Raw genomic sequence first — 24,887 nt, 5'->3', positions numbered from 1 at the left:
AATATTTAACGAGTTATTGACGAAAAACGAAAAAATAGTTTTTTGCAAATTACTCGTCAACTATTGACACTAGCGAAAAAAATTTAGATGGAAATTGTAGATCTCGTCCTCCTCTACAAGAAAGGTCATATGCAATTTTTCCGTATGTCCAACGGTTTGGGAGTTATTGGCCAAAAACGAAAATTTGAAAGAAATTGAAGGGGTACCCCTTGGAAAAATCTCGGAAAAATCGAAAATTTTGTGTTGTTGTTTATTATTAGCATTGTTCTTCCGATGTCTGATTTCTTTTTAATTATAGGAAATGCGTTTTTCTAAGGTACATAAACTTTTGGGATTGACTGTATAGCCAATACATCCTTAAATCCGCATCGGTCGCAACGCGCGTCTCGCGTTCTGTCCCGTTAAAACCTGTAAGAAACTTTTCCAGCGAACCCGGTCTTTGATTGCCTTTACCGTTGCTCCCGTGGGATTCGAGGAAACTCGAACTCGGCGTGTGTACATAGTTTGTTCCTTCTAATCTCGTTATATTCAACGTTACAATGTAACGATAGAAACTTGGAACTTACATGCACCAATTCACATTACAAGACACTTAGCGCTCAACCAGCCGTGATAAGTTTTATTTCACCGGGTCCGAGATACGGAGTTGCCTAACAAGTTCGTTCGGATCATTACCCCCTCAACGTCGATCGCTACTCCGTTTCATTTATAGGATGGTAGATTATAATCTGTTCCTCGACGTAGTATGACATTTTTGTTTGGTAACGGAGATCCCCAAAGGGTTGAGGCATGTAGCAAGCACAGGCAGCGAGTTGAGCTTATCGACGCTTCCTTGATAATCCTAAATCAAGAGGTCTAAAATCCAGACCACGGTGAAACTAAAGGAGAGAGAGGGGCGAAAGCGAAGTGAGTGAATTAAAGCGAGAGGATGAGAGAGAGAGAGAGAGCAAGGAGGAAATCTGGCAAGGATCTCGACTCCTAGGCAAAGCGGGTATTTGCCTTAAGTAGAGTTCGAACCGACGCGACGGTAAACTTGTTAGATGTGGGCGAGTGGCTGCGGACCGGGCTTAATCCTGTAAGATATCGTCCGGTATCCGCGGATTAAAATCCGCACTTTAGTACCCCCCGCCGCGCAGATAGCGCCGGTGTTGTCGTCCTTTTAAGGGCTCCGTCCCACCGACTGGCTGGTTCAGAGGGCGAGTGGATGGTAGGAGTTCGAATATAGTCCGACAGTTAAAGTCAACGCCAGGAGCGTACTACCGAATCCATTCCCGGGACCTAACCCAGGACCAAGGCTAAAACCCGTCTCCCTCGCCGCAACCACCACGGTACGACCTAGCTTTCACCTCTAAGCACTCATGCAAACGACCCTCACCTTAGACCCACTCCGGAGCTTGCGAATTAACCGATGTCAACCTCGCCGCGTAAAAAGAAACTTTTGACCCTGATTCTTTTTCTCGGGATGGACTTCACTACGTAGAGAGGTCTCTTCTTGTCTTTCTTTTTCGTCTTTTGATCCGTAGACACGGACGACTGAAAAGGGAGTAGGAACGCGATCGGAAATCGAAAAGAACGAGACGGTTAAAATGCAATCTAGATCGACGAGCATCGTGAATAACAACGACGGCCGGAGCTAATCTAAGCCCGGTGTTCCGTCGAAGATCGAGCTTGCAATTTTAAGTGTCGCGGCGACGCGACGCGACCAGGTCTGATTAAATTGCGATTCCAGCGAGGTACGGCATCGTGAATAACAATGAAAGGGATGATTGTAAGCTGACCGGGCAAACGAGCTATGTGCCAGCTGTATACGTGTCCCGCCTCGTTCGATAGACCGCGTTCGCGCTTTCGCCTCGCTTTATGATTTCTGTCCCATTACCGGCGCATACCCGACTCTTAGAACGCTCGTATATCAGCCGGACCATTTTATCACCTCTCGGCTTTCCGACAAAAATATGCGCCCGACCGCGGGGGAGCCGCGTATTATTCGCGGGAGATATGTAAATCGGTGATATAATACGAAGTCTATCCACGGAACGTTCTTTCGAATCGGGGAACCCGATACGATACGGATACGGCGCGATGCGATGCCGCGATATACGTATACCCACCTTGCGAACCATTCATTTTCGATAAACGCCAGTTTTCCGAGTCACGTAGATCGAAAAGTTTAAACGGATGGAACAGGATATTAATCCTTATTTATCATCGTTCGGGTTACGCGTGAACTTCCGATTTTTCGCAATATCCATCGCCTGATCCGGGTGTGTTATCGATACTACTTGAGCACCGTCGAAATCGTAGCTCGTTGTAGATCCGGCTTTTAATATTTCAGTCGCTTTGATCCGTTCTCCTCGTCCGTCTGTCTCTCTGTAATTGATATTTATCGATTCCCTGGAGAAGGATAGGTAGAGGAGGCCGGCCGCGGGGGCGAGCAGGGAGAAAACTATAACGTTCGCGCGGTTATTGAAGCGACCGGCTCTACGGAAGTCTGGCCCGGTGGGTTTTTGTCTGGAGTACCGCATCCAAAACTCTGGGGTATCGGCTAATTTAAAAGTTCCCGAGAACTCATCTAGCCTTTAGTAGCCACGGCAAAAGCCCCGTCTCGGCGATCCTCTCTCCGTCCGCGGGATCCCTCTCTGTCCACTTCTGTTGCGCCCTCACTTTTACCTCGTTCACCTCCCACGGTCTTTTTCCTCCGCTGAAACCACTTTCCACGAGTCGTTAGGCTCCATAGGGGCCAGCGCGATTCGCTTCAGTTTCGTGACTCGAGACTAGCCGACGACGATGCTTCTCGGGAGACCGTTCCGTAAATCTGGCGAACAACCTTAGTCGCGTACCTACTTAATCGTTTCGTTTCGTTCGATCGAGAACGGGAGTTCCCCGAGACGTTACCCGGTCAAACTTTTATACGAGAGGAATAAAAATTACGAGCAGTAAATCTTTTTACGAGATGTTCCCGTTTGGCTCTCCGTTAACAGTTCGTTAATTCGAATTCGCAGGCAAGCCGGAGCCTATGGTCCGGTGGCTCGTCAACGGTCAAGTCAAAGACGAGGAGTACGAGAAGAACGTGGGTGACGTGATCGAAAACAGGTAGGCATCACTTTTTTAATTGAAGATAACCTACAGCAGATAATTAATCGTTCGCCGCTTTTGGTTTCGATTTGTTTCCAGGTTGACGATAAAGCCCATCACTCGGTCAGACCTTGGTGCGAATTTCACGTGCCAGGCGAGAAATACGGACCTGATCGAGTCGAAGGAGTCGTCCGTTTCCTTGGAACTTAATCGTGAGTAGCGTTGTACATTTTATTTCGCCATCTATAAAACATCTTATCGTCATCTTAAATTCGCGAACTATAAAGAGATCGGATATCGAAGTATCCAAGACCGGAAGGCTTATTCCCGAGGGTAGGGGTCGAGAGGTATGAGCGGCAACCGAGCCACGTTAAAAGAGAAATGAAATAAAGGCGAACGAGAGGGTGGGAAGGAGAGAAAGAGGCAACGCGGATACCTACAAATTCTTATCGCGTGGCCAACAAATCAGAGGAGCCTCACCCCGAAGTCTATCTTGTCCCGTATTAACGATAAGATCTACGAGACGGCAAAAGTGGGCCAACATCCTTTACTCTCTCACCGCTGTGAATCGCCTTTAAGGGAAAGATAAGGGGAGATAAGACGAGAAATATATTAAATCCAGCCTGGAGCCCCACCCGGCTCATCCATCCCGCCCTCTGGCTCTGGTAGAACTCGAACAACCCATGAAAGCTGGCGTCAATCCTTACCCCCTAACCGTCGTCCCCGCAAATGCTTTCGCAAAATTAGAATTCTTCGTTAACTCGCGACCGTCCCTAATTTCGCGTATAAACTGAAAAATTCATAGATCAATTATCTGGTTTAAGAGGGAAAGCTAAGGGGAAGTATTGTACATGTCATGTCTGAACGAAGTTTTCAAATTTGTCTTCGTCCATTGTTAGCTTCCGTGTTAGTTACAACGGGAAACTGTCTCTGGCTCATCCGCGTACATCGTTTTTGAACGAAACGAACAATTCCATCCCTAAGTGACACGTTCGATTCCCGTCTCGCGTTGAAATCGACAAAATTCTAGGAAATATTTACCGGTGTTTCGTCGCGATTGTCATCCGGTTGTCCGCGCTCCATCCGCTGGGCGATCTCCGAGAACTGACGTTTCGCGAGAGAAGAAAACGAGCGCGAGGGGAGAGAGGCTACGACCGATCGGGATTGATCGCCGCTGAATGATGTATGCTTCCGAGAGTCACGAAATTTTCGACGAGACGGACGACGAAATTGAAGACCCGTTATTGGTGAACGAGAACACCCATCATAGCGAGGACGAACGACAAAAAAAGGAGAAAGAAAAAAAATGCCGCGCTCCGTGCGCAGAGATAACGAAACGAACGCGATGAAACAGGGATAGGGGGAGAATTGGAGAAAGAGAGAGTGAGGGAGAAGAGGCGCGACGAGGATGTATTACGAGCAGAAGTGAGAGGCCAAACGCGGAGAGGAAAAGGGAGAGATTGATCGATGCTCGCTCTTTGATTTTCGCGAGCTGGACCAAGTGACCATGCATCGAGAGAGCGTGTATTCATTTCATGGCCGGCGGAACAAAAAACGAAAGAGAAATTAAAAAAAAAAAAAAGAAGGAAAAAGGAAAAAAGCTGGGAACGGTGACGAGGCAAACCGTTGCCCGACTAGACGAACGGGTGGGGATCGAACGAGATTGCGGATAATCGAAAAGACCGGTGATTCCGAAAATCCGGCAAATCAAATATTTGACCGGACGCGATCCGCCGCGCGCCCGTTTCGTTTAAAAATTTGTAATGCACGGCGACTCGGCCGCGCGATCCCACTATTACGTTGTCAGAGGGGACAGGGACGCGGCCGAAGCTCGTTAACATAAAATCGAAACGCGAAATCGTTTTCGTTGGTATTCCATAGCCGTAACGAGACCACCGCGGTGCCCTACAAACGAGCCGAAACGGAGGGAAGCCGCAGAGAAAGGACAATGGACGAAAGCGAAAGATATCGAGACTCATTATCGCTTGAGCGTGAGCGGTTTGACAGGAACGGTGAACGAACCGATTCACGTGGGGCGTGAACATGCACACGCGCTCGCGTAGTTTTTATATTTTACGCTCGAACGATCGCCGCGGCGGCGCTCAGTTCGGCTGCTACCCATATTGGCCAATTGGAAACTCGGATTTATTGTCCGTCAAAGCGATTGTCGCCTCGTTCGAACGATATCGGTTCCGCGCGTTTACACGCGCGCGACGAAAAATCAATGTTTGTCGCGCGTAATCGGCTCGTTATCGCTACGAGAGCTGTCGCTGGAAAATTCGTCTTTCCCGCGATCGGTACTCGGTAATTTTCGATAAAAAAAAAAGGAGGACACGAGTCGAGAACATAAAAAGACGGAAGATCGGAGTCGTCGAGCGGCGCTATTTTTGCGCGAGGCGAACGGCCGCTGCGAACTTCGGAAATGACAAATGACTGGTAATTGACCTGACGGGGTTTTACAGCGTTAAATCGGCCGCACGATTTGCATCGAGCTCACGTATCCCCTGCGCTCGTTTGTCCGCCTTAATTATCGGTTCACTTTAATTATCGCGCCCGATTAGCGTCGTCGGACCGCGTGATTGCCGGACTCGGTGATTCGAAAAAAAGAGAACAGGTCGCGTTATGTCATTCGTCCGACGGCGAACCGTTGGTCCATCGATCGATCGGTCGATTTCTATTGAAGAACGTGTTCCGTTCGTTTTCAGTGAAACCGTTGACGGTGACCATAAGAAGGCCAGGGAAGAAGGGAGTCGGGAACGAGTCGCTACTGGCTGGGAAACGGTACGAAGTGGAATGCGAGACCACGGGTTCGAGACCACCAGCGGTGATCACTTGGTACAAGGGACGAAGAAGACAGCTGAAGCACACTACGGTGAGTAAAATCAACGAGAAAAGGTTGCGTGCTATTGCCGTCGGGAAATTCGAAGAGACGACTTGACGGTAGATACTGAGAGTCGCAACGTTCCCGAGTAACTTATCAACGTCCGGTGAAAATATTGTTCTGGACTGGACGCGGCCATTATCCGCGCGACTGGACCCCGATTAATCCCAGGGTCCGCCACCGGCTATCGCTTTCTAATTATTAGCGCATCACCTTAACGAAATTTGTCGTGTTCACCGGACGGGCCGAACAAAAGGTACCTCGCGGCATTTAATTAACAGCTAAGCTGCTTATTATAGCCGGCGCTCGTTGGCTATGGTGCGCTTGTTAATTAACCCTGCCCGCCCTCGAGGGCGCACGTTACTCACAATGGCACACGTTAACGCGTGGCGTCGCGTCCAAAGGATTTCAGTTCCTAAATAGATATAACTTTACATTACTACTTCCGCTTGGTATCGCGCTAATAGCTGCGTCGCGTCCATCGAATCTTCCTTTCGGGAAATCGGTTAGTCTTGCTTTCGCGTTTCGGGAGAACGGAATAGACTGCACGACTGAATCGTAGCCAGTTCGATTTTTCGTCACTGCGGAAGCGAAGTTACGAGACGCGAGATCGAACTGTCTCCCAGTGGATAAGGATAGGAAAGAGTGTAAAAAGAAGGGAGAGCGAGAGGTTGAAAAGGTTGAAACGCTCCAGGGAACCGATAACTATACCCGTTGGCGAACCGAGGCCCTCCTTTCCCTCGGGATAGATTCTCGGCTTGGAAACAGAGTCAAAGCTGGTGGAAAGACGAAGATGTTGTCACGTAGGAGCAGAACGGGACGGAAAAGGAACGGAAAAGAAGAAAATAAGAACGGTCCGTTCCTCGGGCGGGTAGTAGTCGCGGTTTCGGAGTCGCGTCCGATTGTGAGAGTTTAAAAAGGGGGGACTCGAATCGATCGGGGACGAGGGCTGAAAATGAGTACCTGGGCCCAGGGTGCATTTAAAGGGGCGCCGATTGAATTAAACAATCACGCCTGTCGACTCCAGACATTTTCATCGCCGCGGTATGCTAATTGCCAATTAAGCAACGCCGATTAAACCGATCCGCGGTCAAAAGTTTTCCTCCGAATTCTCGTATTTAGAAAACTTTACGTGACACCAGCTGTTCGAACGATATCGTTTAATTGGAAATAAACGCGGTAATCATTTCTAAGATGGTAAGCGCACACGTTGTAATCGCCATTAATATTTCATTCCGGCGTCGGGCCGCAAAAAATCTTCTGTAAAGTTCCGGCAGCTTCTGAGCTCTCCGTATCGCAAGTTCGATGACACGGATTTTCAACGAAAGTTCGCAATCCCGCGAGCTCGTAACTCTAATAAGCGCGAGTGGAGTAGCTATGGAAATATCGCGGTGAATGTTATTATCCACGGAACAATTTCGAAGCGAAGTAACGAACAAACGCGACCTGAAATAGCTCTTCCCTCTCCCCCTACCCGGCCCTCTCTCTTTCGTTATACATATATAAATACGGGTGCTACAGGTACTTTTATTCACCGGAGGAACAACAGTAGTTAAGAGTTATTACAAATGTAAAGGTTTTTCATTTCGAATACAATTGAATTGAAAAACGGTCGGGCGGCTCGCGCGCGGTAATCAAACGCGAATTATTTATTAATTTAATATTTGCTCTTTTTATTACCCACTACGTACGCTCATGCATTGTTAGTATCGTTACGAATGGTCTTTCTTTCGCACCGATATAAATACTATGCTCTGCGCTATACACCAATATAAATATGTACTTCGTTTTAACGGAAATCTCTCGAGTTTGATCAAATACATTATTTATATTCATAAAATCACACAATTGTACCCTCAGGCGAATTGAAAATCCGAACATTTTTGCGCAATAATTCACAAGGATCGGAAAAACGTAGCAGTGATTAGGAAACTTTATAATATTTATTTGAACAGAGTCTGATACACTTTCGAGGATGAAATCGTGAATCTCCGGGCCAAGGCGATGAAAACGTAGGTGGGGAGCACTCGATACAGGAAGTTGCGATATTCGACGTTTCCAATAATGCAACTACGAAGAGCATCGCTATTGGCTTCGAAATGAACCTGTCAGGATAGGTTCGGTGCACGAAGGACCTCCGCTAGCTCTTTGTCCTCGACGACGGTGCACCTGTGTTACAACGTACCATATATAGTAGCCTTCGATGGTCTCGGTCTCTTCTGAACCTTTAGTTAGAGCGACGCGCTCCTTGTCCTCGTCGTCGATTTTAACGAGAAGATTTCTCCACGTATCCAGAGAGACGAAAGAGTACTCGTGTTGTCCCAAGAAGCGAAGGAAGCAATCAAAGTATGGGGAGAAAATTCGACGTTATAATTTTTGGTAGAGGCATTCAGGGGAATTCGAACGACGCTACGTAGATACGCGTCTCTGGCGTTTCAGTGGCATTACGAAAGCAGTAACTGCGAGTTTCCAGAGGCAGTGTTACGAAGTTAGAAGCCCTTTTAAGTTGTTCCGAAAGCAGAGCGCGAAAATCGGCGTCTGGGGCGTTGGGAATATTCGATGCTCGCCGATAATATACGAGTATAGGGTAAGAAACCGCGTTTCCGTAGACTCGCTGGAATACCGCGAGGAAGAGGGAAAATGGGAGAAAAGAGGTAAGCTCCTCGCGAATCGAAGAATATTTTCGCGAGAAAAAGCCCTCGGTCTGCTACTTCTCTCGTGACGAGCTCTCCGCCGTCAGACAATAACGAGCCACGGATTTTCTTTGTATTCCCATTTTGCATTCGCGTTCGTAAAAGGAAATGCGGCTTCTCCGTTCTCCACAGTCGGATTTGTCGCGATGGAAAAAAAAGAGACTCGTAACGATGCGCGTCGCGAATCAAAGGGACGATTACGTAGCAATTTCCATATTATGCCGATGGCACCGAGACGGGATCGCTCGCAATTACGTCGTTCGTATCTGCAAAAGCGAATGTAGGAGTAGATCGGACGACGACGACGACGCGACGGGACGACGATCGAATTCACGGTGTCTCGTAATCTCGACGGATGTGCGAGTTAATCTCGCGTTCGGTCGAGCGAGCGAGCAGATACGCTCGCACCTAAATCACTACGGTCAGGGCGGAATCGGTGCACCGGCCCGCAGGCTCCGAGCCCCGGAGGTGGTCGCATTATCGATAATCCGGAATCACAGATGTAACGTTTGACCAGTGTCGTCGTAGCACGTGTCGTTGTCTCCTCCGCGCGACCCGGCGACGGCGGTACGTTGACACGTGCGCCCGCGCGCTGCGCTCGAGCCCTAATTAATTTCGCGTAGTTCATTAACAAGCCCTGGCCGCAGCGCTTAACAACACCTCGGGGCGCGGTGCAGCCGGCAGTCGCAATACGTAATCCGTGTCGCTTCCTTGCCCTCGCTTAGCCGCAGAACTTGGACCGGTCGCTGCTCTTCCCACTGATTAACGGAGTAAACGACAACCGCCGATAGAAACGCGGTTGAATTCTAATTCGCATTTCCGAGATCCGGCCTGTCCAACTTTTACGCGATGAAATTAAAATTCCTCGACGAGGCCGCGCGGACCGGATACGTGTGAGGATTCGACGATGAGACAACACCTTGCCGTGCGCATCGAATATTCACGGAACGCGGAGAATTTTAATGAATTTTAGAGCGTCTTTCGTCCCGTCGATGGTTTACGATACCCGACGTCGCAAATTGTACAGGAAGGATCTCCGTTAACCATATTTCGTTCTCGCTGTAAAAACTTATAATTTTCGCTTGCCGGTGGAAGGGTTAAATCCGTTAGGGAGCCGTTGAGACCCGGATGACGAAGATTTAGAAACGCGGGCCGCGTCGTTAAAAGGGTTCGCTGGGCGGACGATAAGAACGCGACGTGGCTTTATTTCGCGGTGACGAGGAAGGTGACGACGTGCCTTCTTAAAATTCTCGGTGGCGCAGCCTCTAAGCTGCGAATAATAAAATATAGCCTCGCAGCAGCGGGGCTTTCGTGGGCGTAGGGCGTAAGACGCGCGGCGTAAGGGCTCGCAGGGAGCTGGGGAACAAAAAGGGTTTCGAGGGGTTGAAGAAAGAGCCGAGGAAAGATATTAACGTAAGCAGATCCTATAAGCGGCGGGACACGTAGACCGCTTCTATCGCGTTACCATCCTGATTATCCTATAGTCGTCCGGGCTGTCTTTACCCGTTCGCCGAGCGTTCCATATTACGCCGCTGCGCGCCACGGGAAAGCGTTTCGTTAGCCGAGAGAAAACTGCCACGATGCGGTGCGCCGCGTATAATCGACCGATATATTATCTTTATTTCCCGCTCGCTCGAATAGCCGGCGAGCGCATCCGCGCACTTAGGAGCGCATAAATATTTCGAAATGAAAATTCCGCGACGCCTTCGCACTCACGCCTTCCACCCGTCGTTTTTTTCCATCTTCGCTTCCAATAGAGGTGGGAAAATTAGAGGAGCGCTGGAAAGCGTAATTCCAGCGGTCGGGTAATAGCGTTACACATCTGTTTCCCCAGAGAAAAAGGCGACAGCTCCGGTAGGCGGCGGCGGCGGCGGCGGTAGAAAAGTTTTGGTTACGACCTCTTAACGCGCTTTCGCCTTGCGTCGAACGGTATCGGTTGACAAGCTTTGAAACGAGATTCTTGGTCGAAGTAGCTGCTAGGTTTTTCTCCGTCCCGGCTGGAAAGAATAAATAGAAAAACGCGACGCGATGCGAGGGCGAATCTTGCATCAGAAGCTGCCGGTAAAATTCACGCTCGGTGGAATCCAGCGCCGGGCTCTTTAGAAAGGATTCCGACGCAACGGGCCGGTGTGGGGGCGGCGGCGGCGCGACGGCGCGGCGTTAGCAGCAGGACTTTGGATGGTCCCTTCGAGCTACACGGGGGCTAGCGGGAATGAATTTCCAGCAGATGTTGCCAGCCGTTGCTTACGGTCCGCCTCTCGACCTTAATATAACCAAAATTAACCATACCGAGTCGCCGTCGAACTCGTTTCCCATTTTCTTCTCCTCTTCCCTTTTGCTCTCCCGCTTTTTTTCTTTTCGTTCTTCACCCTGCCTCGCGCCCTACGAATTGAACTCGCGCGACTTCAAACGAAATTCGTAGTACCCTGCGAGAAGATCGTTGCCTTCGGAGCAGTGGCAACGGCGCAAAGAGATGAAATATGGAAGGGAAAAGATAGTATCCATCGTTCGCGACGAAACGTCGAGAAATGTATTATACACGACGCGCGAGTATAAGTTGGAAACGATCTGTCACGCAGGAGGAGAGGTCGGAGAATCGGACGGTGAGCATGGTGGAGTTCGAGCCGGGGGTGGAGGACCACGGGAAATCGATCACCTGCAGGGCCGAGAACCCGAACGTGACGGGACTCTTCGTGGAGAAATCGTGGAAAATCAACGTCGTATGTAAGTACACGATAAATATATATTCTATTGCTCTTTTCGCGCGGAGGGAACGGGAGAAGAAGATTCCGATCCCGAATTCGATTCCTCTCGCCGGTCCCCCGGATCTTTTACGAGCGTTGAGCGTTACGCGACGTTAAATGCATATTCGATGATTCTAGCCACGCGGAATCTTCTTACGGGCTCGTTTCCTCGCCTTAATGTATGCATACGCGCCTCGCGAACGTCGTAAAAAAATAAAGCACCGCAACCGTATCCCCTTGCTCTCATCTCCGCGCTCTATCGAGGCCGCGTCATGAAATCGGCCGATTTACGAGCCTTTTTTACGTCGACCGCGCACCCCGCCTATTTTTATTGCCACGATAAAACGGCCTCCGCTGGATTTCCAACGAATTACAGCCGAAATTCAGCGGAACCGATCGCCGATCTGGTTGATCGTAAACGGGTGAAAAAAAGATATATGTACCCGACCCGACCGACGATCCGCGATATAGGCATGGACAGCTCATAAACGAAGATACCGTTCCGGTCCATGAATTCATCTTCTTTCCCGGGGATTTCTCTTTGTCAATCGCACGATGTGTCCATCGAATTAATTACCGAAATCTTAAATTCCTCTCGGAATGCAAGATCGAACTCGGACGTGCCGGGTTACCAAGGAGATTTCAATTCGCTTCGGGAGCTTTACGGTTTCACGCTCGTTAAGATCTTGTTAAGATTCTCGAGGCCCTTAAACATTTTTCAATCGGTACGAAGCTGTCCGAACTCCGGCGCAACTTTTTTACGATCGAGTATTCGAAGAAACTTGGTACTTTCGTTCGGGAACGTCGACCGAACATTGTTTCGCCTCTGCGAGGTAGAGAAGAGCAGAAGAGAAGACGACGACGATCGTCGAAATGACGTCACGTCGGGTATCCAATTACGTTGACCATCGGACCGAGGGCACGAGATTACGCATCGCCCCGACTTAGGAGAGTTCCTTTTTCCTCCCTCTCGCGTCCTTTTTCCTCGATGCCTTCGTTTCCCGTCCATATACGCGCGATCTCTTGATTCGCGAGCAACGAGGAACAAAATGAAAAGGGATGTTGCACGGAGGGGCGGGCATTTATTGCCCGATTCGTAGAACAGGGACGAAAAACAAGGGGCGTTTCGGGGGTTAAAAAGCGGTGGCGCGATGGCGTTGAGCCGCTGAAGGTCTCCGAAGGAAGAGCAGCAGACGCGATCTAGCTAATTAATACTATCTCTCGAAAGAATGGTGTATACGGGAAAAGGGGCGTGGGGTAACGAGGGATGGAAGGGAATTTATCGTGCCGCGCGATAAAATCCTGCGAGAACGCCCGAAGAATAAACTCGCCGGCGGAGGAAACGGGCTAAGAGACGAGGGGCCGGTATGATTAAACTAATGAAGACGGTAAACGAGAGATACAAGCAGGCGAAGAAAATACCGGAACTCTTCGGGGATGCAGCGGGAACCCGAAAAATCGTCTGGCAAAGCGCGAGAGACTGTACTCTTTCTCCTGCCGCGCCGTCGAGAGGTCGGTACACCAAGACAATTGTAATGAGACGGAGACCGCCTCCTTCGCTCCCCGCCCCCGTCTCCGCGCGCTCCGGAGAAAAGAATACAAGAAAAGTTTGTAAGAATAACCATGCGCGGGAACTGGTGAGGTTTTTTCCTCTCTCTGTAATTCACCTGGGAAGTTTACTCTCCGCGCGGTTAGCGAACGTGGCAAGTATTTCGGATTAAGATAATTCCGTATCGTTGAAGAAGAAACAAGGATACTCGTGCGTACTTACCTACGGAATAAAAATGCCTTCCCATCGGATACGACACCGACGACCGCGGCTTAAGGTTGATGAAATTGTACGAGGGGTCAGGCCAATGTCGCGATAAACGCACAAACCCTCGTTTCTCTCCCTGCGAGAAAAAACAGTCTCTCTTATCGTCACGTATAAAATCATTCGCGATTGATATATCTGATTGCAGATCCACCGATCGTATCGCTGAACCTTGGATCCACGCTGAGTCCCGAGGACATCAAGGAGGGTGACGACGTCTACTTCGAGTGCCACATCAGGGCCAATCCTCCCTGGTCGAAGTTGACGTGGATACACGACGTACGTACAGTTATCTATTATCCTCTCGTCGATTTCACGGCTCATCGATCATTCACGATTAATTATACAATTAATGTATCACCGTGATACAATTAAATAATCGCATTTGGTAGTGATTAATATTTTATGACCGATATCGCGGTTCCGAGCGGCGCCTCCCCACAAATTATTGCAATGGAGTTTTATACTATAACAATGGCTCGTGTGGGTGTATGGAAGGCCCCGAGTGAAACTTCGAATCCTTTATTTGTATAATATATGGGATCGTTCGACGGGCGCGATCCACTGCCATTCGAGTAAAGCGTCGTGGAAGTTGAAGCGGCGCCGCGAAACACGCTGAAAGCCGATCATTTCGCGGATTTATGGTCGGGGACGATAAAAGACTTTCCGTGCCTCCCTTCTTTCCCGCCGCCACCGCCGCGACGAAATTACATTTGTTAACCCGAACTACAAGTTTTTCAAATTTCTTCTCGCTACTTTCCGAGAGACGAAACGAGCTCGGCGAACATAATAGAATTTCCTTTGCTTCCTTGTTGACCGCGCGCGGCGCAAGCTTTTCCCAGCAATTTTTACCGAGCAGCTACACTCGCGGTCGGTGTAATTGCGACAAGTTTTTCGTTATCTCCCGCGATTCCGGTCTCCGAGGTAGAGAATTCCGCGCGTCTATCGCAGAGATGAGAAACAGACGAAACTTTTCAAGGGATTCAGCTTCGATTTCGCTGGGGAGAACGTTTAATCTGGGACGTGTACAAGGGCTTATCTCTAGTTTTGAAACTCGTTCGGAGAACACGGAGAGTCGAAGTTCACGGGATGTACATATCTACCGTAACCAAAGTAGGAAGCGGTCCGGGATGTATCGCGAATCGCGACAACAGCGAGATCTCACCCTCGTATACTTAATATAGTTTATCTGACGCGCGCAGGAATGACCGAGAAACGCCTGGTTACGTTTTATCTCGTTCGCGTTGATCTCAGTCGTATCCCGATACACGCCGAGAAACACGGGTCGTTCTTTTAGTTTTGGGATTCTTTCGGGTGGATACGCGTCGTAGTTCAAGAGGAACGGCGCCCCGCGCCGGTTAGGAGACGGGTTAACGGCGAATCCCTTACGGTGTAGCAGCTGCTGCTCCGTAAGAGATTTCCGTCGAAATTGCATCTTAAAAATATGATCCGAGTTCATTTTAGTCGACCGGAGTCGACTACCGTAACCCTCCGAGTTTCCCCGGCAGCGTGCTCGTCTTCTTCTTTACTTCCCACAAAATCTTTTCTCTCGGAATCTTTTCCCACCGTTTACGGATCATCCTCTATCATCGCGAATCACCTGCGAATAGTCGCTTAGGATCCATACATTTCATCCGGTCAGATAGCCCTTATTATTCCAGCTTTGCTAGTCAAACCGATTTCGCTCCCGTCTGCTCGGATATTCTACCGGGTAATACGGTCTTCTCGCGTCTCTCGGATTAAAATCATAATCGTGTTCGGTCAAAGATAACCCTAGGAAAATTGGAATGGTTAGGCAATCCTCTTTCCTCGATTAGGCGGCCCTTGCCTAGAAATTAAGGGCAGGCTATCGGCGTGTTCGATCTGCCAATCAATCCCAAGGTAGCAATTCATGCTATTCCAAACTGTCGGTGTAAGAAAAAAACGCTCCATCCCATCGCGCCCGAGGCAATAAACTTTTGAATGGCGATCGTAAAGACGAGCTGGTGAGACGAAGAGACACCAATAAGGAAAGAGTCTATGGATCCCTTGGAGTGGCTCGTGATGGGAGGTGCAAAGGGAGAGGAAGGTAGAGATAACCGCTATAATGAGGTACAGTGATTAGGGTGGGCCGTTCCATTCTATGGGACAATGGAAACGTTCCGAGTATCGACGAGCCAATCAGCCGTGAGACGCCGAAAGAATTTCCCGACTCTTCATCCCTCCCGGCCGAGTGGACAACCAGAAGAGCACTTTCAATATCGTCCTCTAAATACTCCGTCTCGAGCATTTCCCCATTGCCCGTAGCTAATCTTTATATCGACGAATGGAAAGTCAGTTCCGATGGTTCCTCTGAGAATTTCCAATTGTTCGACGCGAACAGCTTCCAAGCTCGTCACCGGCGACCGTCATCGAAGTTAATTTTCGGCAAGGCTCGCGAAATCACGTAAGGAGACTGGCGTCGGGTTAACGATATCAACGGGAGAAACGCGTGAGAGGAGAGGAGCGATACTTTAAATTCCGAACGGTCGCACCGTTATTTGATTTCCAAATCCACGTTATTGCTCCTGTACACCGATCGGTTCCGGGGGAAGCGGGAAAGGGGGAACGAGACACGGCATTCTAGCAATGAATCGGTCGAGTGCATTTCCCTCCTGCGAGATTCAATCCGAGTCCGGGACTTAATGCGCCAGAGAAGTTGACTGGAAGGAATCGTGCGCGGGGTTGGGCCGTCCGACTCGATGGAGCCCGTATATCAATCAATTTCACCGACGACACGTCGCGATCGAAGTCGAATCGGAATTCAGCCAAAAGTCACCGGTTCTTCGCACGCGAGAAGAAAGAACGTTCCCCCTTTTCTGTTTTTTTCCCCCCCTTCGGATATCGACCCAGCGTTTTCCTCCTAGATAAGACTGGAATTGAATCGGATATCGGTCTTACGGTCAACCGGAATTCTTTCCCTCTTCTCCCGCGCAACAAGTTCGTCCTTCGTTACTCGCGCGAACGTAGTATACGCGAAACTCTTGGAAACTGCGCGGAGAATCAAAGAGACGTCGAACAAACTACTGAATCACAAAATTTCCTTGGACAACTTGGAAAATTCTAAAGGTACCGGCAAGTTCCTAGCCGAGCTCCGTGATACGAAGAAGAATCGAAAACGTAATCAAAGATAACGAGGAAAACTTTTTCTACCCCGTGCGGAACGGGTTTACGGCGTTTATATGAGAACGCAGTGCGACGTCCCGCGTCTAAACTGTGAGAGAAACGAGGAAGGAGATGCACGTCTGAGAACCCAGTGGAAAAGCGGCAGCGCAGATATCCGGGCCTCTTTTTTTCCTCGCGTTTCGATGCATTATCATTGACCGTCGATGGACGAAACGGCTACTTCGTAAGAAACCGAACGAGAGGAAAAATTAGCATGGAATACCGAGGTGGTTCGAAGTTAATGAAGCACGGGGCTGCACGCGATCATCCTCCTGCCAGTGATAAATCGTCCTCAGACAAGAGGAAAGAGGTGAAGAGGAACGAACGCTGGCAGCGAAACAATTTTTCCACGCAAAATGCCACGGCGATACTCGCCGATATAATCGCGATGATAAATTTCGCGGACGATCCGCGCGCGACGAGCCACGAAATCCCGGCCACAAATCTCACGCGAGGGTGTTGCTACCAGGGATCAGGACTATTTCTTTTCGTCGACCGAATCGAACGAGGTTGTGTTGTCTCGGGCCAAATTGTACTCGTGAGAAAATCGAGGAAAAGGAAGATAGTTTTATTTAAGCGATTCGTGACATACATAGAGACGAGGTCGTTTTATTTTAATACAGCATGGTCCGTAAAGACTACGTATAACGTGGAAAAACATTATAGAAACGGAACATACACGGGATTAAAATATTTTTCTCGCCAAGGGGACGCGGAACGGGATAGAACGGAACGGGTGGAGAAGATAAATTTCATTTTATCGGCGTCGCAACGCGTCTGCGACACGTCCTGCCGGCTTTAAAGCGAAGAGAAGAGAGAAAGCCGATGAATTAGAGAGAGGGATAGAAAGGCGAAACGTAGACCGGAAGCGCTGCAACCTATTCGACCGGCATACAAGCCAGCTCGACTCTTTAAACCTTCGCTCTCTCGGCTTCTTCTCTCCGGGCGAGTCTCGAGTACTGCTCGCTGCTCCCCGACACATTAGTACGTGTACAGAGCGATTCGTGAAAATACAACTGTTCCGAGAGGAGAACACCTTTCTCTCGGTTGCTCTCCCTTTCTGGAAAACGATCCACGTCCACGATAATGGCTCCCTTTAACGCCGCGAAAAAGTTTAAACGCGTAATCGCTTTCACCGACTGCTCTACTTCCCTACCCTTTCTTCGACTCCCTTCCCGATGTTTCTTTTCGCTACAGTTTTCGCCAGAATCGAACGGAGCAAATATCAATTGTCGCAACGCGTCGTCGAATAAATCTCGAACTTCGCGGAGATCGAGCCGTGCGTGACCCCCGATCTCAATACCCCACACCCAGGATTAGTCAAGAATCATGGAATAAAAATCTACTGTAATGAATTCTAGGACTGCTTTCCATAATCTGTTGATAACGTCTTAAGGGACATGGAAATCGTAATAAGGCATTAAAGTCTCAGAAGACGAGAGGCAGGCGAATATATTGGTTGATAAGTCTACTCGTATATCTAGTCAGTCATTCGATGTTGTCTTCCTCTGCGTTGTTAAGCCGGGAAAGAATAAAACTGAACTGAGTAGTAGGTTACGAAGAATTCCTTCGAGGTGAACCAGCGCAGTGACCAAATCCTCGTCGGGCGCAAAATCTTTCGAATATCCAAACCGCTCGTTCAATCTCGATCTCTTCGAGGTCGACTTCGACTTATCTGAAAAGATTCATCGAATTTCTTCTCGAAAGGATTCCCCAGTTTTCGTGGTATCCGAATCTGGTATCCTCCAGTGAGAATTCAAGAGTCGATCGCGACTCGAGCTTTCTTATACCGAGAAAGGGAAAAAAAGCCGGTCAAGTGGGTACGGGATAGAAAAGAAAAGCACGCTGGTTTCTTGAGAAATTGCCAACGACTCGTGCTTTCTTTCCTCCTCTCCTCGTTCCTCCTACTCGAGGCTAAACAGAAATCATCTTCGTCTCGATATATTCTGAAATAGTAGGTCCATTCCCCATGGTCCCATGAGGTAACCTCGGAGGGGTGCGTGTACGATACGTTGGGGGAGACGCGTATACGAAGGGACGGTTAACACCTACTTTATGTAACGGCGATGTGCGAGAGACAATGGCGTTCGGGCCATTGTACCGCGGACGGTTGTATGTACCACGTGCTACGAGTAATTCCACCCCTTATTCCGGATTCCGAATATTCTCAAAATGAAGCTCCCGGGCTTTTGGGCTTCGTTCCAACTGCCTTCTTCCTTGCGGGTCGGCAGAGACCCGTTGCATAAAACCGCGCACTTACCTAGCTACTACCCGTCTCTCGGCTCTTGTCAGTTTCAAACGGAAAGTTTTACCCCTCGGCCGGGACGAGACCCTTCGACTCCGAGTAATATCGATAGCGTTAACGAGCTTTCTCAAATTCCTATTCGACGCGTGTGAAATATTTTCAAATCATTCCTCGAAAACTGGACTTACAATTAGCGAAACTTACTTGAAATTCATCGATCACAAAAACACCTTAGCTGGGTGCGAGAAAAGGGTTAAACCGGTTAGACTGCTAAGGCAATGGATGGAGTTTGAAAGGGCACGCGACTGGGGAGAATAGATTTAATGACAAAGTTGGTCGATCCCTCCGTTTACTCCGACGAAACCTGATTAGCAGAAGGAAAATGTTCCGCGCGGGCTAATCTCAGCGACGCGGCATGGTGCGACAAAGACGATCAAAGGACCGAAACTCGCTTAACGGGCGAAACCGTGCAGGAAAATCGAATTAATAACAACGAACCAGAGCCTGGGACGACGCGATCCTTAAGACTCGAGGTTCTAATTAACGTTCTCGCGTTTACGGACTCATTATGTATGCTGTCTCTGGGAACGAGCTAAGACGACGACCGATCGTCCGTCGTTATTGCACTTTTGCCTATCCGCGATTTGTTTCCCTTGAATTTGCCCAGCAATTTTTCTCCCCGGGTCGTATCGGTATCGGACGTAATTATAAAGAATCGGAACAGTTCAGGACAGCGTGCACGACAAATAGCGAAACAAGAACCAAGGTGGAACAGGGGAACCTTTTGCCGGAATTGGTTCGTTCACGATAAAAGACAAACGAAAGCTCTGGAGTGCTGAACCGGCTGACTACACGGAATAGATATCGTCCTGCCGCGCCGGGACGTCGACGAGAGAAAGCCACACGATGGGAGGAAACGTCGAAAGGTCCGTTGCCGAGGCGTGGGAGTCCTGGTTAGAGGAGAAAATGGCTCGAAGCGCGCGGCTTCCGGCGACTCGAATGGAAACATTAAACTGCACAGCTGCTTGTTCAAAGAGAGATCCTACCGACATCGTTATGGATGTATTGATCGGAAATCCCGCGGGCCAACCAATTTCCTCGACCTATCGCCCATCGTTGGTAAATAGAAATTCGTGATGCAACGTGGAAAAATTGACGACCACAGTCACGTTGACTCGTACTACTTAAAACTTGAGCGTGGATTCGGATCACTTAGATTTTTCCAATCGAACCGGCAAGTTCTTCGCGTCTGTGTTTTTAATTTGTCCGTGGATCGAGTAGTTGAATCTCTGGATACAGTGGAATCCGAGGATAGAGGCAAGTCTATGGGCTTAAGTCGACGTCCATGGATACGTGTCTCGAACCGTCTGAACGTAATTAAGCGTTCGGCCCGTTATGGGAGCAATATCTAACCAACGAGAGCCAATCCCCGAAGGAAGAGAGTCCTTCCGTGAACCGAGATTATAAAACAATCGAACAAAGCCGGAGAGACGAGTTCCCGTGTGATGAGGAAATAGATTTGCGCGAAAGCAGAAAAGAAAATCTTGATCCGTCCTGTTCGCGTCCGCGCCGCCTTCCTTCGAGATTCAAATGGCCTCGTTTCGAATCGATTTCGAATTATCTTCGGCGAACGAATTCCGTCGAAGCGGGGACGAATGAGAGAGAGAGAGAGAGAGAGAAGGATCTGTCGATGTAATGGAGGAAAACGGAGGTGAAGAAGAAAAAGAAGAAGCAAACTTGAAAGATGTCTCTCGATCAGATTGAACAGATGCGCACAGCTGCATTTGGCAAGATCCTACAGCAAGTTCTAACAAAGTCGCTACTTGTTGGCATTGTCCGTGTTCTTCTCACGATCGACTAATTGAAACGCTACCCGAGGCCGTGGCGAAACTCCTGCGAATTCTTTCGCTGGCTAATCTAATCGAAAGGGATTCGCAGCTCGTTTCATGTACGCGACTAGGTAGGACGTTGTATGTATCTACGTGGCCGCCCGGCCGAAGACGACGCGAGTGTCCTCGTTCGTTCTCATTCTCGTTTCCGCCCTCAACGATGAGACTAGGCGTCGGGCTTTTTTCCTCGGGCTGGCTGCTCCGTCGTCATGTTAATTTTCCAACGGGAAGCTGGAATTCTTGAATCAAACGCATTCGTTTTTGTCTTCTCGTTAGTCGGGACAAAAGAGGAGAGGAACGGTACAAAAGATAACGAAACTAGCGCTCTTTTCATCCGGTCTGATTAAACAACTAAGTGCACGGCGTTCCGTATCGTCGTTAACTATGCGACCGACTCTGATAAGCCGTCGCTCTCCTTGTCAATCTCCACAAAGAAATACTCCGAGTCAAAGAGGTTTGAGGTAATAAAAAATACCGTTATTACCCGTTGTACGATATCGGGCAATGGGCGGACCTATGCCGTCGCGAAGGAACGTAAGGCGTTAACTAACAAAGAAACGCGTTCTAGTCCGCGACCTCGATTTTCTTTCTCCGGTCGTGTTCCTGCTTTTCCTCGCCTTTTCATTTTTCCTCTCCGCGCCATCGCGCAACGTCGGAACGGATAAATTTGTAATAAAGACGGGCAGCGCAACGTTCTCTCGATCGTAAAAGTTATCGACCTCCTCCTTCCACGGGTTTCTCTTTCGTTCCGAGATAACGTGCTCGCAATAATAAAGAATCTATCCGTTGTCCGCTCGACGGAAACCGGAAGCGATGATTCTCTCGACACCCACCGCCTCTAATATCTGGACTCCACGGTAAAGAAAAATGAAAGCTGATAGTAGTAATACTTCGAAACGAATAATGCGCTCGGCTTATTTCCTCTACTCGCGAACGTAATTTGTCCGCCGGCTTGGAAAAATGTGCTGATACGCGATAACGACGCGCGACGCACCGCAGAGACTCGCCATTGGTCCATGTTTATCTCTAATTTAGCGCCGGGCTCGGATCGTAATCGTAACTAGAAACGGAATCGTGATTCGAAATCTTGCATTTAGAGGTAATCTAAATCGTTCTCCAAGAAACATGTTTTCTCCTTTAAAACGGAAGAAATATCTTTCGGGGAAAAACCGGCGTCGTTTCTACCTTTCATATGCAACTGAAAGTACTCGCATTCTTATAATTAAATTACTAGTAGACGAAAACTTGTGACGATATCGTGCGTCACTTAAAGACTTCGTTCCTGCTTTGGTTTAAGGATAGAAATTGTCGTTTTGCAGAACCAGATATTGGCGCACAACACATCTGCAAGGATAATCTGGTCGAATCAGAGCTTGGTGCTTCAAAGCGTGACGAGGAGTAGCGCCGGGAAGTACGTGTGCGCCGCAACGAATGACCTGAACGAAACGCGGAGCGAACCTCTTCATTTTCGCGTCAAGTGTAAGTATCTCGACGAGAGCGAGAGAGCGTATACTCGGCTCTCCAACAACGATATCATCCACCCTCAGGACGAGACTCGGGTACTTTATCTTAATCGAGCGGCCTTAATCGAGGATTTTCCATGTGCACTCGACGAGGGGCAACGGAGCCGCCTCGGTTTCGCGATGCTGCCCTTCTCTGGCGGCGTTGCGACGTATTCAACGACGAGCAACGAACCGTTTCGCGCTGACACCATCCACGCGCTCCCTTGCTTCCTCTATTTATTCCAAAACCGAGCCAGAGAACATTTTCCTCTCTCCTTCCTTCTCTCTCTCTCTTTCTCTCACTCTCCGCTCCGTGCCTGAATATTTCAGCCGTACTTAGTTCTAGCTACATTTTTGATATCCAATTCCCGGGTTACGTCAAGCAAACTGCTCTGCGGCCTCGAGGATTTCCCCTCCTGTCCTCGTCCGTCTCAGGAATATCGCGTGGTACTCAAATTGAATATCCCGGATTTAAAAGACGAGTGTCATTTTTTTTCAACACTCGCGTTGCACGGATATCCGCGACTTACAACCCTCCCTCGAATCGTACCAGTGTAATTGTTTGAAAATTTATGTGATCCATTCTATCATCTTACCGGGTTAAAAATCGGTCGAGACTGTACATTTCGCGATGAGAACGAGAGATACGGCCGCGAATTGAAATGATTTTCAACGTTTCGCACGCGAAACACCGTTTACCCGGTGATTTCAGCCGCTTAAGTCATAGTTCGCGATAGTAAAAAGCGACGACCGACGATGTGCCGGTCGAGAACACTGACCGTGAGAATCTAGACGCGATCCTCGACGTTAAACAGCGACGGGGTCGTTGACGAGCTCGTAAAGGGGTAAGGAAACGAGCCGGGATAACCAGCAATCTCGTGGGAGTTCACGAATCGAAGTCAACCTCGTATCCTCGAATTTAGTTTCTCGGTTATTACATCGTCGCCGGCACGCCAACCCTGGGAATGACATTTGCTTTAGGCTATTCACGTTCGCCACCGAAATGAGGTCGCCCTTCTGTCGGGATTTAAATCAATTTCGATCCAAGTTTCGACGCGTTAATCGTCACAGTGTACAGCAGTAGAAAGTAATCTGTCAAGCCTGTGTATCGTCTCTGAAAATTTTAAGAATTTTTGGCGCAAGCGGTTAAGTTGTGTCGCTATCGCGACGATATTAATTCCCAAGTTTCGAGGGAACTTTTAGAAAAAGGGCCGCGACTTTTCCTTTACGTTTACGGCGATAAGATACGTCCACCTATTTGTCTCTCTTGCACGGACGCGACGAGGCGAAAGGGGAGACGAACACGGACGGAAATAGGGAAGGCAGATAAATTGGGAGAAATGTATATCGCCAACGAGATGACTCCCGCGCGGAGGAGGGAGGGGAACCAGTTTTGTAGGTGGAAAATCTTTTTGCATCAGTCGTGAAACGATTTTCATCCGTTGCAGAAGCTCCCCCGTGACAAAACTGCGAGCTACGCAAGGACAATTTTCCGGGGTGAAAACATGAATAAACGGTCCTCCGCCTCGTCGTCCCTTCACCGAGGAGTCATTTCTATCTTCATACCATTGTCCTCGTTCTTTCCGTTTTCATTCCACACGTTTGAAATGAAAATTAGTAGACGTCGAGTCGTACGCGTTAACTTTATAAACGAATGAGAGGAAAAGCGTGGATGTTGTAATTTATTTTTCAGTCGCACCAGTGTGCAAGGAGGATCGGATCGTGGTGGTCGGAGCGTCTAGGGGCGAGTCGCTGGACATCGCGTGCAGAGTGGAAGCAGATCCGCCAGCGCACAATTTCCGATGGAAATTCAACAACAGCGGCGAGACGCTCGAGGTGGCGCCGGGCAGATTCTCGATGGAGAAGTCGAGCGGCGTGAGCGTGCTCAGGTACACGCCGAACACCGAGCTGGATTACGGTACTCTGTCGTGCTGGGCAGACAATTTCGTCGGTACACAAGCGAGGCCGTGTCTCTTCCAGCTGGTGGCCGCCGGTGAGTATTTACCGGATTCTCGGTAAACGTTACATCGGGATCCCTAAAGTAGCCTAGTCCGGGATCCCCGACCGACCGAGTCTTCGGGAAATCGAGTTAAAATCCTTTCTACGAACGCCCGCGGTCCACTCGGCTACAACTTCCCGCGTCACCGTGCGTGAAATCGTACAAATGAAGCGCTTTGACGAACAAACTGTCCGGAAAATATTTTGTCTACCGCTTCCGAATACTTTTTTTTATTGAAATTCAGCTACGGGAATCGAGACGAACAAATTGTACACGGGCATGGTACGAGGAGCTGGGAAGTCTCGGAACTCGAGCTCAGGGTGGGTGCGTAAATTATTCAAAGAGCGGCGCATTCTTACTACCCCTGGGATCGCACCAAACCACTGGGACTATTAACGCCTCAATTATTTACCCTTTCGAGACCAAGATTGTTCCACCTCTAAAGATCCTTCCAATTAGTTGGAAAGCGATCGTTAATCAACCTCCACTCCTCCCATCCCATCCCTGTCCCGTCCCGACTCCCAATCGACTCCGCGCGCTCACTTTTTTTACGCAACCGCCCATTACTTATTCACCATGGATCGTACGTTATCAGGTACAGCCCGTACTCTGTACCAGCGTGTACACGTGCACATCTTTGCGCGAGAAGCATTCGATTAAAAACGCATTAACGAAATCGATATTAATTGGCTTGGGGCTGAAGACCGTCCCGTTCCCTGGTATAAATTCATCGATGTAATCGATTAATTAACGGAAAGATGTAACGCCCGGAGAGGAATTTTCCTGGGATGCGCGTTAATACGGCAAAGCTTGGCAACGAGCAAACATATTTATCTTTATGCATTCGACGCGCGATGCTCGAGAGC

General features: G+C 49.0%; 1 protein-coding gene across 1 annotated transcript in view; it reads left to right on the top strand.

Annotated features, from left to right (window-relative positions):
• The window catches only part of LOC108627040 (hemicentin-1), a 202,844-nt gene that overhangs the window by 160,894 nt on the left and 17,063 nt on the right, over positions 1 to 24,887 (top strand). Inside the window, exons 5-11 of the mRNA XM_018028063.2 lie at positions 3,000 to 3,090; positions 3,172 to 3,284; positions 5,778 to 5,944; positions 11,226 to 11,370; positions 13,352 to 13,482; positions 21,840 to 21,999; positions 23,716 to 24,015. Coding sequence (XP_017883552.1) covers positions 3,000 to 3,090; positions 3,172 to 3,284; positions 5,778 to 5,944; positions 11,226 to 11,370; positions 13,352 to 13,482; positions 21,840 to 21,999; positions 23,716 to 24,015 — 1,107 coding nt within the window. The remainder of the gene's footprint in view (positions 1 to 2,999; positions 3,091 to 3,171; positions 3,285 to 5,777; positions 5,945 to 11,225; positions 11,371 to 13,351; positions 13,483 to 21,839; positions 22,000 to 23,715; positions 24,016 to 24,887) is intronic.

The sequence above is a fragment of the Ceratina calcarata genome, unplaced genomic scaffold (genome assembly GCF_001652005.2).
Source record: "Ceratina calcarata isolate Rehan_Ccalc_2016 unplaced genomic scaffold, ASM165200v1 scaffold436.2, whole genome shotgun sequence".
NCBI lineage: Eukaryota > Metazoa > Arthropoda > Insecta > Hymenoptera > Apidae > Ceratina > Ceratina calcarata.
Note: the sequence above shows the minus strand (reverse complement) of the source record. Positions and strands in the feature narration are given on the sequence as shown.